This window comes from Osmia lignaria, chromosome 3, assembly GCF_051020975.1.
Source record: "Osmia lignaria lignaria isolate PbOS001 chromosome 3, iyOsmLign1, whole genome shotgun sequence".
Taxonomy (NCBI): domain Eukaryota; kingdom Metazoa; phylum Arthropoda; class Insecta; order Hymenoptera; family Megachilidae; genus Osmia; species Osmia lignaria.
Genome location: NC_135034.1, coordinates 10822498 through 10833797, shown reverse-complemented (window position 1 = coordinate 10833797; position 11300 = coordinate 10822498). Strand labels below are relative to the sequence as shown.

The 11300-nt window shown below is 33.8% G+C and overlaps 3 protein-coding genes across 4 annotated transcripts; 2 read left to right on the top strand and 1 right to left on the bottom strand.

Moving 5' to 3' along the window:
* The first annotated feature begins 231 nt into the window (after nt 1–231).
* On the top strand, nt 232–9253 carry LOC117607966 (dual specificity protein phosphatase CDC14A). Of its 2 annotated transcripts, none has more exons than XM_034332297.2 (10): nt 232–459; nt 525–726; nt 791–1038; nt 1113–1374; nt 1436–1565; nt 1630–1808; nt 1889–2001; nt 2095–2160; nt 3013–3223; nt 9137–9253. In XM_034332297.2, the coding sequence occupies exons 1-9, from the start codon at nt 393–395 to the stop codon at nt 3216–3218; spliced, it is 1473 nt and encodes a 490-aa protein (XP_034188188.1). In that variant the 5' UTR covers nt 232–392; the 3' UTR covers nt 3219–3223; nt 9137–9253. The 2 variants fall into 2 exon arrangements, with proteins under 2 accessions (XP_034188188.1, XP_034188190.1); XM_034332299.2 differs by having other exon boundaries at nt 3000–3223.
* LOC117607968 (PHAF1 protein CG7083) lies at nt 5054–8140 on the bottom strand. The gene is made up of 8 exons (XM_034332304.2): nt 7906–8140; nt 7296–7378; nt 6983–7210; nt 6691–6903; nt 6455–6604; nt 6195–6359; nt 5946–6122; nt 5054–5816 (listed from the first exon to the last, which is right to left on the bottom strand). Exons 1-8 carry the CDS (start codon nt 7967–7969, stop codon nt 5619–5621), a joined length of 1278 nt encoding a protein of 425 aa, XP_034188195.1. The 5' UTR covers nt 7970–8140; the 3' UTR covers nt 5054–5618.
* Nucleotides 8318–11288, top strand: IntS10 (integrator complex subunit 10). The gene is made up of 8 exons (XM_034332285.2): nt 8318–8888; nt 8969–9036; nt 9120–9363; nt 9434–9941; nt 10020–10336; nt 10417–10581; nt 10654–10912; nt 10981–11288. Exons 1-8 carry the CDS (start codon nt 8733–8735, stop codon nt 11145–11147), a joined length of 1884 nt encoding a protein of 627 aa, XP_034188176.1. The 5' UTR covers nt 8318–8732; the 3' UTR covers nt 11148–11288.
* Nucleotides 11289–11300: the final 12 nt, after the last annotated feature.

Genomic DNA, 11300 nt, shown 5'->3' with positions numbered 1-11300 from the left:
ATAGTAATTCAAAATAACTGACTCACCGTTCGCAGCACGTCTCGTTGTCAATGATTTTTCGATTTACCTGCATCCTTGATCCTGAAGTACCTCGGTCCTTGATCGATGATCCTTCGCGTAGATGCCCTTCTCTTTCGTTGTTATCGATCCCTGAAACAATACATGAATTATTTAGTCACTGAAAGTGAATCTATCCAATCATATAATTTCCCTGAAAAAAAAAAAAATCTGAAAAACGCCCAGACCTGACGGACGCATCGATCGATGTGTCAATCATGAGATCACAAATTTGGCAATTAGCTAAATTAGGGTAAATCGAAGGGAAGATTTGATCCTGTTGTAACATGAAAATTGTTTCAAGTATGTAACTAAAGCTTCGTCACCTTTTCACTATGCAAAAAGACTCTGGGTTCACGAAAAATCGAAACATTTGTGACATCCGAAATTTCAATCCAGAAGGTACTTTTTACCAAGAGATCTAAACAAAAATTTCATCGCCTAACTTTATTCAACTTTACTTTCAGATATAACCACAGTTTACAAACACCCAGATGTCATTCATGTTTGCGAATATATCAAAGACAAACTGTATTTTGCAACGTTAAACAATGGTCGAAAAGATGTAAAAAGTACTTCGAGTATTAGTTTTTTCAGCATCGATCACGAGCTAATTTATAATAACTTTTACAACGATTTTGGCCCCTTGAACATTGCCTGTTTGTACAGGTAAACTTACTCCTTTGGAAACTTTATAATCATAGATTTTCTGTTAAAATGATATCGTCCACAGATACTGCTGTAAGGTGAACAAAAAGCTCGAAAGTTCGGTAAACCAACATAGACAAATCGTGCATTACACCTCGCAACGAGATCAGAAGAGAACAAATGCCGCTTACCTAATCACATCCTACGCCTTGTTGTACTTAAATAAAACCCCCAAAGAGGCTTACAACAGCCTCTTCACGGGGGGCGATGTTCCTCTAAAACCATTTCGAGATGCATCTATGGGGCCGGCCATCTACAACATTCATTTATTAGGTAATGAAATTCAACATTCTCCTTTCTTTTCAATTTTATTAATTAATTAATCTCGGTGTTTTCGTTAAGAGCAGATTGTTTGAACGCGCTCCAGAAAGCAGCCTCGTTTGGATTTTTTAATTTTAATGACTTCGATGTAAACGAATACGAGAAATACGAGGATATAAGAAACGGTGATTTAAGTTGGATAGTACCGCAAAAGTTTCTTGCTTTTGTTGGGCCAAGCACAGAACCAGGCACCCCTTATCATCCACCCGAATGTTACATTGATTATTTTTTAAAAAATGGAGTGATTGCAGTGGTCAGATTGAATAAAAAGTCTTATGATGCATCGAGGTATATATTATAATATTCTTATAGATTTTATTGAATTATTATATTATATTTTTTGAGCTAGGTTCACCGAGGCGGGAATAAAACATTACGATATGTTCATGCCGGACGGTACGGTTCCCCCTAGAAGAATTCTCAACGAATTCCTTCAGCTCAGTGAAAATACTACAGGACCAATAGCGATTCATTGCAAAGTAAATTTCATTATGCGAGCGTTTCATTACGACTATTCTGATTTTTAATTTATTACAAATCTAGGCTGGGTTAGGAAGAACAGGTTCGCTAATTGCCGCGTATTTGATAAAGCATTACAAAATGTCCGCCAGAGAGGCTATAGCTTGGACAAGAATTTGTAGACCCGGTTCCGTGATTGGGCACCAACAATCATGGTTGGAAAATATGGAGAAAAATTTATTGAATACCGGCCAACAGTACAAGTAACTTAAATTTACAAGTATAAAACTGTTTAGATGATATTGTTATTGATTTGATTAAATACCTGTACTGGTTACACCAGATTGAAGTACTATGGCGATGGTGACGTAATACTGCACCACAAGTATGGAATATACTCGATTACAAATCCAGTGGAGAAACAAATATCTTACTCCTCCGAAATTGGATGCACTGGTGAGGATTTTCTCTTGCAACCCCTGCAACATGTTGAATATTTAAGAATTTGCCCGATTCAATCACGAATGTCATCTATCTTTGATTTTTCAGAAGCTAACAAATACGATAGTCCACCGATCGAGAAGAGGAATAAAATGAAGCTTACGAAAATTTTAGGTGAGAATCTGATTCAAGTAATTGTTAACCTAATAGTTAAAATCACGAATAAAAGCTTCGAATTCAGTCGTAAATCATATTAAAAGTACAAATTTTTATAGATTTGTCGAAATATTAACGAGTTATTGATGACGCATTGTAGATACATTAACCGCTTAACCCATAGTATGCTATCATGTAATATTTCGTCTGTGAATACAAAAAACTTATTGATTATTATATCTTTGTACATACCACTGACTTGGCGATGATTAGAATCATCATTTTGGCACTGTCTCGATGTTTATGCAAATAATAATATGAAAAAGTCACAATTAACGGAACGACGCTACACGTGCACTGTACTAATGCGCGCCAAATTAACGAGGAAACTGCGCGCGCATCCTAGCTCAAACGTTAATCGATTGCGATTTATCGTGCTTCACCTACAAAATTAAATTTCCTGATAATTGTTTATAAAAAGTAAAGAAAAAATTGATATACATTTACTTTTCTTCTACTTTTAAATTTCTGTAGCTTTTATTTCTAAAGAAAATCAGTTATTTAGGTTATTAGTTTCATATCAACTACTGCCAACTTCAGAAATATCGACAGCTGCGCAGGAAGTCATTATCGATCAATATTTAAATCAAATCATTTCCCATACTCTATATAATAAAAATACAATATCAAAATCTAATACTATTTATTAATTAAGGAATTTTACTCTTAATAACTTTATATTATAAAGTGTTTCAAATAAACTCATTTTCCAAATGTATGTATAAGTGAAGAAATCTAAGTTTAATGGCAAAGATATTAGATGTGCACGTTATAAAACAACATTTTTACTCTTTAAGTTTTTTTATCCAGGAAAATTCCGAAATATCAGAGGATCGGACGATTTAGAGAAGGAGCCGCGAGGATATCGGAGCAACGATGCAAATATAACACAAGGAGATCGATTGAACGAAATCAAGCTGAATCGACACAGGCTATTTACAAACACGGACTCGAGACCGAAGAATCATATTGGGTACAGACCAGATGACTCGAACAACGCGCGTAAAAGGAAATAAAACAGGTAAACTGTAACAAAAGAGAATTTACTATTTTATTGCGTTCATAGAGGTGTTCAAAGTGAATACCACTTTAATTGTAATCAAGAATAATTTGTTTAAAAAAGTACATAAGGACTGTTAAAGTCAGAGCTTCGGAAGAAGAATGATTTATACGAAATCGTTTCACATAATTTTATAATCCATTCGTTACAAAATGATTCGTTTAGTATAAACTAAATAGAGAGAGATTTTCTCCAGGAGAATTATTACAATAATTATATAGAGAATATAATTTCTGAACAACTCACTGATTATCATTACAACTATCACGATTGATTAGAACAAACAAAAAACAAAAAAAAAAAATAGTATGCAATAAATTTCAGTGAAACCTGTTCAAATTATTCTATACTCTATATATTTATTCAAAAAGTAATTTCCACGTAGAACATTTTGACATAGCGTCGACAAATAGGAGGTATTTCAGCAAAAACAAGATTTTGAGAAACAAAAGCAGGTAGAATGCTTGAATTACACAAGCACCTGCCTCTCTCAAGTTTTGTACATTTATGCGTCGATTAACACTTTTGTTTAATCTTGTTTTTCTTTGCTAATCGCGAGCCTTGATGCAATAATTTCATTTGGCATTGAAACTTCAACCTTTAAGCAGACATGATAATTTGTCGTTCAAGGAAAGAAGTAAAATAGAAAAATTGACAAGGACTTATATGTTTTTCAAAAAACATGAACCACAAATTTGTACCTAGTTAAATATACGAGGAAAGTTTGCCATAAACCTGTGCAGTAAAAAGTGTTAATCAAAGTAATTATCGCTGGTATCTCACGTTCCATTGAATGGTCGTTCGTTATTTATAATTTACGATTATTACTCGTTATAGATCTTATAATTGCTGTAGATTATTAACTATCGAAGTTTATACGATACATAAAACATATGTATTTTATACCCTATAGTTAATGGGAACAGTTTCAAGATAGGGTATACGATTGTGCTATGTAACATCGAAGTGAAATTCATTCGAATTTGTAGGAAAAAGAAAAAGAAAAAAAAAACTTTCCGTGAGGTATTGTGATTACCTGCTTTGCAGCAGATTTATGGTGGCAGATTCAATTGTTAACGACTAAAACATCAAAGACAAATCCAATTTTGCGAGCATACTTATACCGCAAATATTATCTAATAGCACAGAAATATAAGAAAGTAATTATTAACTAAACATCATAACTCCGTTCTTTTTTTTTTTGTGTTAATGCAAAAAGAAGTAATTAGTAATAATAATCTGGCATCGAAATCTCGCGTATCACAATGATCAGAGTTTGATAAATAGGAGTGTATAAAACAGGCCATGAGTTTAATTCCTCCTGAACTGATACACGCGGTCCTTATTATTCAATCAGTTTATCGTTTCGTTAATCCCTTTTTAAGATACAATTCGTTACTATGTTGTTGAGAAATGAACGTGAAGTGTATCTAAAATTACTATGATCCACATTTTTACGTTTATGCACAACAGCATTATCCATGATGCATCGTGAACTCTATATTCAATCATTTCTGCATCATCATTCATTGTTTCTTTTCTTTTGTCTCCACTTTCCATTACATCTAAACACGCGTTACAAAATTTTCTTTTACGAAAGTTATTCCTTTACTTGCACTAAGCACATTATTATATTTTATGATTATTAACCGTTACAATCATCGTAGATTTATCCACAACTATCAAAATTCTTATTAATCGTCTGGAACTACTTTCCTTTTTTTTTATTCTTTTCTTTTTATTGTTATCGAGCTCAGATATTACAATATTGATCGCTCACGTAAGACTGTGTTGTGTTTTTTTTTTTTGTGTTTTCTTTAACTATACATAAAACTTATAACCAAAGATAAAAACGGTATATTAAATATGATATTACTGAATATTGCAGACACTTGTACCCCTTAGTTGATCGTCTTTTTGCAGTTTTTTTTCATGTTTTTTGCTTTTTTACTTTTTTACTTCCTTGATCGATAATTCAAGGAAAATATGTAAAATGTTACAAGCAACAGTATTTGATATTCAAAATGATATCGTTTTGGATTCTGAGCTTTTCACGCTGAATTGCATCCTCGGTAAATAAATTTACCTAACATCTTTGTTTCTCAGTGTATACATTAGTGTTAGAAAAAAAAACTGTCTCGGTGTTTAACACGCATCACTCTTGATACTCCTATTTGATTATACAGTCTTTTTTTAAGTAGATGTTATTATGCAATTGCTGTGACGTTAAAACTTGTCTATTTTTTTTCTTTTTTCTTTTTTTCGAGTGTGTGTGTGTTCATCTTCCCAACGTTATTCCCTTGTTTGCCCTTCAAAGAGCGTTTTATAATGCACCATATCGTGTAAATTATCGATGTCACACCGCTCTATACAGAGTTACACTCGCAATATGCTGATTCGCCATGACTTCGACAATCGCGTCGCGTATACCATAACAAAAGGTACATCCAAACGGATTTGTTGTGTTTGTCGAAGAAGCACGATTTAACACAACTGGTCGCGCGCTTGCCTTCAATTGCTCACTTATTCTATCCCATTTAGTATAGGCAGTGATCTATAGAATGAATAGTTATTAAAAGTACATTATCAATTATCAAGTATTTATCTCTAAGTTTCTGTTCACTGTAAGGTTTATTAATGTATATTCGTTGATTAAAATATGAATGAGGGAAACATATCTTACCGTAACTGGAGAAGGGGAAACGTCAATCAACTTTCCCGATTCGGTGGAATTATTTTCCGGTGGCAAAGTTAAAGAGAACTCGCAACGATGGTACATATTAAAATTATAATGCCCTGGGTAATTTGTATGTAATACAAATTTTTTAACACACTGGGTTTTGGCATCGAATAAAACATCCTAAAAGTGTTTTTGAGTACATAATTCCAGCTTGTGAAATATAGAATATCTATTTAGACGAAAAATATTTACCAGTCCTAAGGTAAAATAGTTGTAAAAGAAATCTGACCGCCTTATTTTATCGCGTTTGTGCGCGTGAGGACTATGAATACGCATCTTGTCCTCGGCTTTAAAAAATACTCGCGACGGTGCTCCCAAAGCGCTCAGCACGTCTTCACAAGTGTCGCCAAATAACACCTATAATAACAATACACATTACACAGAAATGAAAAGAATTAAGCGACGAGTTTAAAGAATAACAATCTGAAAATTCTGCAAATATAATATGTAACCTCTTTTGTTAAGCAGCGTTTCTTTGGCTCTAGTAATACCCTTGTTACAGAGCTACCTTCTGTAAAGAGATGCAATCTGAGACCCCGGGTACGCGTTTTGTCTCTCATAACATCTGCCTTTTCTAAATACAGATTGTTATGATAACAGACCTAGTAAAAGATGATTATATAGCGTCAATCTTGTATCTGTACATATGCGTACCGCCTAAACTATAACACCAACAAAAAATAATTACGAGAGGTAGCGGAGGTGGTGGTGGTGTCTTTAAATTATGTTCGTCGCTTCCCATTCCAGCCCCCATATTACCCACATAAATGGCTGTTTTCGCCACAAGCGGCGATGTTCCATTTGGAAATTGCAATGATCCTAATCCATGTGCATATCCAGGTTGGAACTTTGAGTCAATGGGAAAGTAGAATGATAGTCCTCTAAAGTTTAATACAAATACCTAAAAATAACATGCAGTCCCTTTGCTAGTATTTTATTATTGAGATTTCTGAAAAATTCTCATTGAAACAAATATGTACTTGTTTGTCACTATCATAAACACCAGGGTGGGTTGCTCCAAATGAATGCTCAATCTGTTCAATAGATGGCAAAACCTCTGGTGAATTGAATGGTAAACCACAGTATTTAAGTTTAACTAATTTCATATTATAAATTTCAATTATTTTGAGCCTTTGCACCACAGGATCAAATATAAGCCGAACACCATCATGAGGTAAGTTTATTACTAAATCTACATCTAAAGGATTCTGTAACACATATTATTCAGTATTAGTTATATAAAAATACAGAATACAATAATATGTATCTAATAAAATTTACATTGATACTTACACTATCACTATAAAGTACTTGCACTCCCCTTATAATGCCCACTTGGGATTGTATTATTGACACAGATTGAGAAAAATGCATCCCTAAAATAAAAATTTCATTAAAGAAATATATCTCTTCGGTATTGTACAACTACATCATTTTTTTCTTGTTATGTATGCATTATTTTAAACTATGTACATATTAATAAGTGTTTTACCATAATTTCTTAATTTCTATAAAATTCATACATTATTTAAAAAATATATTTTATTTCAGCCTTTATCTCTGACCAATTACCAGCCTGATAATTGATATATCGACAGTAAGAGCCTCAACAATCAGGGAATAGTTGTAAACAATTACATAATGAGCAACAAAATATTCATAACAAGCTCCATTTTCTTTGTTTACGCGCGATTGTCAAACGAGGTGTTTACAAATAGAACGAAATAGGGTGCTACGAATACAGTCGGGTGACGGCAACATCAATAAGATGTGTTAGGCATTGTGAATCGAAGTTTCGAGGATCATCGATCAATTTGCCGATCATTCGGAATAATTTAATTGTTGGAAAATTATGCGTAATACGACATAGCCGCGATACAACGCGAGTGGTTTCGTCACTTGCCTAAAATAAATTCCCACTGTTCGCAACCGAGGGATCTCTCGGGAACCACTTCGAGTTCCAACATTTTACCACGATTCTCTTGTTTTTTCTTACTTAAACCAACTAGAAACGAACGCACAACGAGTCTCCAAATATCATGAGAACTGCGTTGTTCTTTTGTCTACGTATCGCACTGTTACTAATCACCAGATAGCCATATTGCTTTCCAAACAATAAACCTCAACACTCTACTACGGCTGGCAAACTGTCACCGAACAGCTGATACTTACCGCAGAATAAGTAAAATCATAAAGATCATCAGCCCTGTTTAATTACACGAATATAGTATTTTAAACGAAATACTTCATGTTCTATTCTAAAGATGTCGCGAAACAAGCTACTCCGTCGGTCAAGGTAACCAGCGGGAAACATTTGAGTCCAGGTGCTTTTAGCCCCTCTTTTGCCCAACGAACTTTTTGTCAACTATTTCCATTACTTCTTTTTACATTGCATTGCCTTATTCTTTTCATTATTCGTTATTCGCTTTCCGCTTATTCATTTGCCAACAGCACACGGTCACCAATCTTTTTGGCGAGAATCGTGCCCACTTAGCTTGACTTCGGTGATCTTACGGGTACCGGTATGTCCTAAGTGGCTAAAGGCCGTTGACGAACAAATTTTTAAACTAGGATAGAGCAGATGGCGTTCGTTCCACAAATTCAAGACCCCTTGAAAACAAGGCACGTCTTGTCTTGTTGGATCTGTAGTCACTGCACTGCTAGCAGTAGGTACTATTTACAAATCTGTGCGAGATACCTTTGCCTCTACAAATATTAATGTTTTAAAAAATGTTGGAAAAAACATCCACCACTGATAATAATCAATTATCTAAAGAAGATTATTTAATTATGCGCGCAAAAGATGCATTACCGGTTGATATTTATGCGGCTAAATCCTGGCTAATTACAGCTAGGTCTTTATTCCCTCATAGTGCTAAAGTTCAGGTTAATATTGACCTAATGTTCGACGTTATTAATGTTTAAGAAATTCATTCAACAATTAATTATATTGTTTCTTTTAACAGTTCGAAGCATATCGGATTGAAAAGCTTTCAAAAAATGTGAAAGAAGCAGCTAAATGTTTCAGTGAAATGTAGGTGGAAATACTCATCTAGGCAATATTAAAAATATACATTTTTCACACATATGTAAACATTTGTTTAAATATAAGAATAGATTTCAGAATTTTCCAGATGATCGAGATATATGGAAGGAAATAGAAACAGTAACAACTTGTCTACGTATGGAACAATGTGATTCTGAAGCAGAATTTTTATGTCAGATGTTCCAACACATACCTCAAGAGCTACAGCATAGATTGCTTGTTATGACAGCTGATCATAGTGAGGATACAATGGAACATTGTAAATTATTATTATTGTTACTACGTAGGTTCCCTCAAACTATTGCTACTCATGGAGTAAGTATCTTTATTTAATAGGTTTTTCAACATTTGCATTAGTTGTTCCTTAGTAATGTTACATTTTCAGGTACGGTTAGTAGAAACTCTTCTCACTGCAGAGAAGCACAGTCATCCAGGGCGTGCAGTGAATGGTTTCAGAAAGCTATTGGCTTGTGATGCATTACCACTCCTTGGTACTGCACCAGTTGAATTAAACCCAAGATTATGTTTAAGATTACTCTGTAAAGCAGTAGAATTTTATTTGGCATACATACAACAACCACAGGACAATCAAATTCAGCATCCATGGGATAGATTGTTTCAAGTTGTAGAATTAATTGGAAAGAAATTGGGGTGGGAACTGAGTAGTTTGTTTACAATGCCTTGGAATCGAGATGTATATTGCGAGAGACTGCATCAATATGCAGTCGTACATTCAGCAAATTTATGCGAAGAATTAGTAGTTAGACAATTGTTGATGTGTACTATTGTAGTTTTGTTACGAATATTAAATGAACATAATGCGCTTATAAATAATGATGATACCATGTACTGTTTAGTAGAGGCATTTAGAGAGTGTGTACATTCATCTGCAGGTAAGATAATGACTGAATTTGCAGTACTTTCTTTTTTATCCATATATCTATAATTTTGACTGTATGTATTACATCTAGAACCAAAATTAAAAAAACGTAAAAGGGAAGACAATGGAGGTATTGTAGTAACCAGCGACAGCGAGTACGGTGGTAATGGTTTAGCATCAGCTGTGAAATTATGGGATTTGTTACATAGCAATGATTATTTGCAAAGAGAAGTAGCAAAATTAAACCAACAGCTTCGTTTAGATTCATGGCTCAACTTCTTTCTAACAGATTTAGCTATGTACAAAGGTTTACATCATGAAGTATTAGCAAGATTATCTCAAGAAGCAGGTAGTTTATCTGCTCATCTTCGTTTAGCAAGTACATGTTTTTTCTTAAAAGATTATAAGGTACATTACCTGTTTTCATATTCTTACGTCGTGTCTTTTTTTCCTGATAAAATAATTTTAAATATATGTTATTTTTTCAGGGAATGTTAGAGTACATAGTTTTAGCAGTTAGTACATTGCCTTCAGTAAGTGGAAAAGTATCTCATAATTTAACTGTTCCATGTGCAAGGCATTTGCATTATTTAACAATTGCGCGTTTTCCCATCATTCAATATTGCTGCAGATTACTTCTTTTAGCGATGAAGGTAACTGACATACAACTGTGGTTAAACGTGTGTCGATTTTGATTGTACATTTATACATACCGATTACTCCAGGAAAATTTTTCATTACCCGGCGGTGTTGGAGACTTGGCCATAGGACATGTATTGGTATTAATGCAAATCGATTGGCCTCAGGAAGCTAGTACCTTATCTACAATTACGGAAAGAATCATCAATCGTGGATCTTTTTCATATCCATTATTTCAGGCGTATATTATATGTGTAGATATTTTAGAAGAATTGACATACCTCTGGACGGAACATGGGGGTGGTGTATCTCTGGATATAGCCTCAGGATCGGGAGTATTGCAAAGTACGTTATTTTAGGTATATCTGCTATTGAAAAGTTAAACTTATTATATTTTTACAAAAATATTATAGATCGACGTATAACTACTCGTGGAGCTGACAAAGGTGTACGCGAAGAAGTGAAACAAGCAATGCGCCGGCAAGCAGCACGTGATGGAATCGATCCATTAGATGAATTGTTACAAAAGTTTATTATTAATGAAAAAGCTGCTATTCTACACAGTTTAATTATTCAATAAATTTTTCTGATTTTTAATAACAAATTTAATATAACTTTTTTTATTTAAAAATATACACATGATTTTTTAAAGCCAACTTTAATATTTTATGTACACATATTGGTTAAAAGAACAAAATTCAATTAACAGTTTGCGAGAACATATTAATGTCTT

Excerpts from the sequence above, each read along its gene's own strand:
- LOC117607966 (XM_034332297.2), top strand. The coding sequence starts at position 393 with ATGCAAAAAGACTCTGGGTTCACGAAAAATCGAAACATTTGTGACATC. Across the intron at positions 460-524 it reads CCGAAATTTCAATCCAGAAG|ATATAACCACAGTTTACAAA; the intron begins GTACTTTTTACC and ends CTTTACTTTCAG. Across the intron at positions 1,375-1,435 it reads AAGTCTTATGATGCATCGAG|GTTCACCGAGGCGGGAATAA; the intron begins GTATATATTATA and ends TTTTTGAGCTAG.
- LOC117607968 (XM_034332304.2), bottom strand. The coding sequence starts at position 7,969 with ATGTTGGAACTCGAAGTGGTTCCCGAGAGATCCCTCGGTTGCGAACAG. Across the intron at positions 7,379-7,905 it reads ACAGTGGGAATTTATTTTAG|GGATGCATTTTTCTCAATCT; the intron begins GCAAGTGACGAA and ends TTTTTATTTTAG. Across the intron at positions 6,605-6,690 it reads CACCACCTCCGCTACCTCTC|GTCTGTTATCATAACAATCT; the intron begins GTAATTATTTTT and ends ATCTTTTACTAG.
- IntS10 (XM_034332285.2), top strand. The coding sequence starts at position 8,733 with ATGTTGGAAAAAACATCCACCACTGATAATAATCAATTATCTAAAGAA. Across the intron at positions 9,942-10,019 it reads GTGTGTACATTCATCTGCAG|AACCAAAATTAAAAAAACGT; the intron begins GTAAGATAATGA and ends TATTACATCTAG. Across the intron at positions 10,582-10,653 it reads TACTTCTTTTAGCGATGAAG|GAAAATTTTTCATTACCCGG; the intron begins GTAACTGACATA and ends CGATTACTCCAG.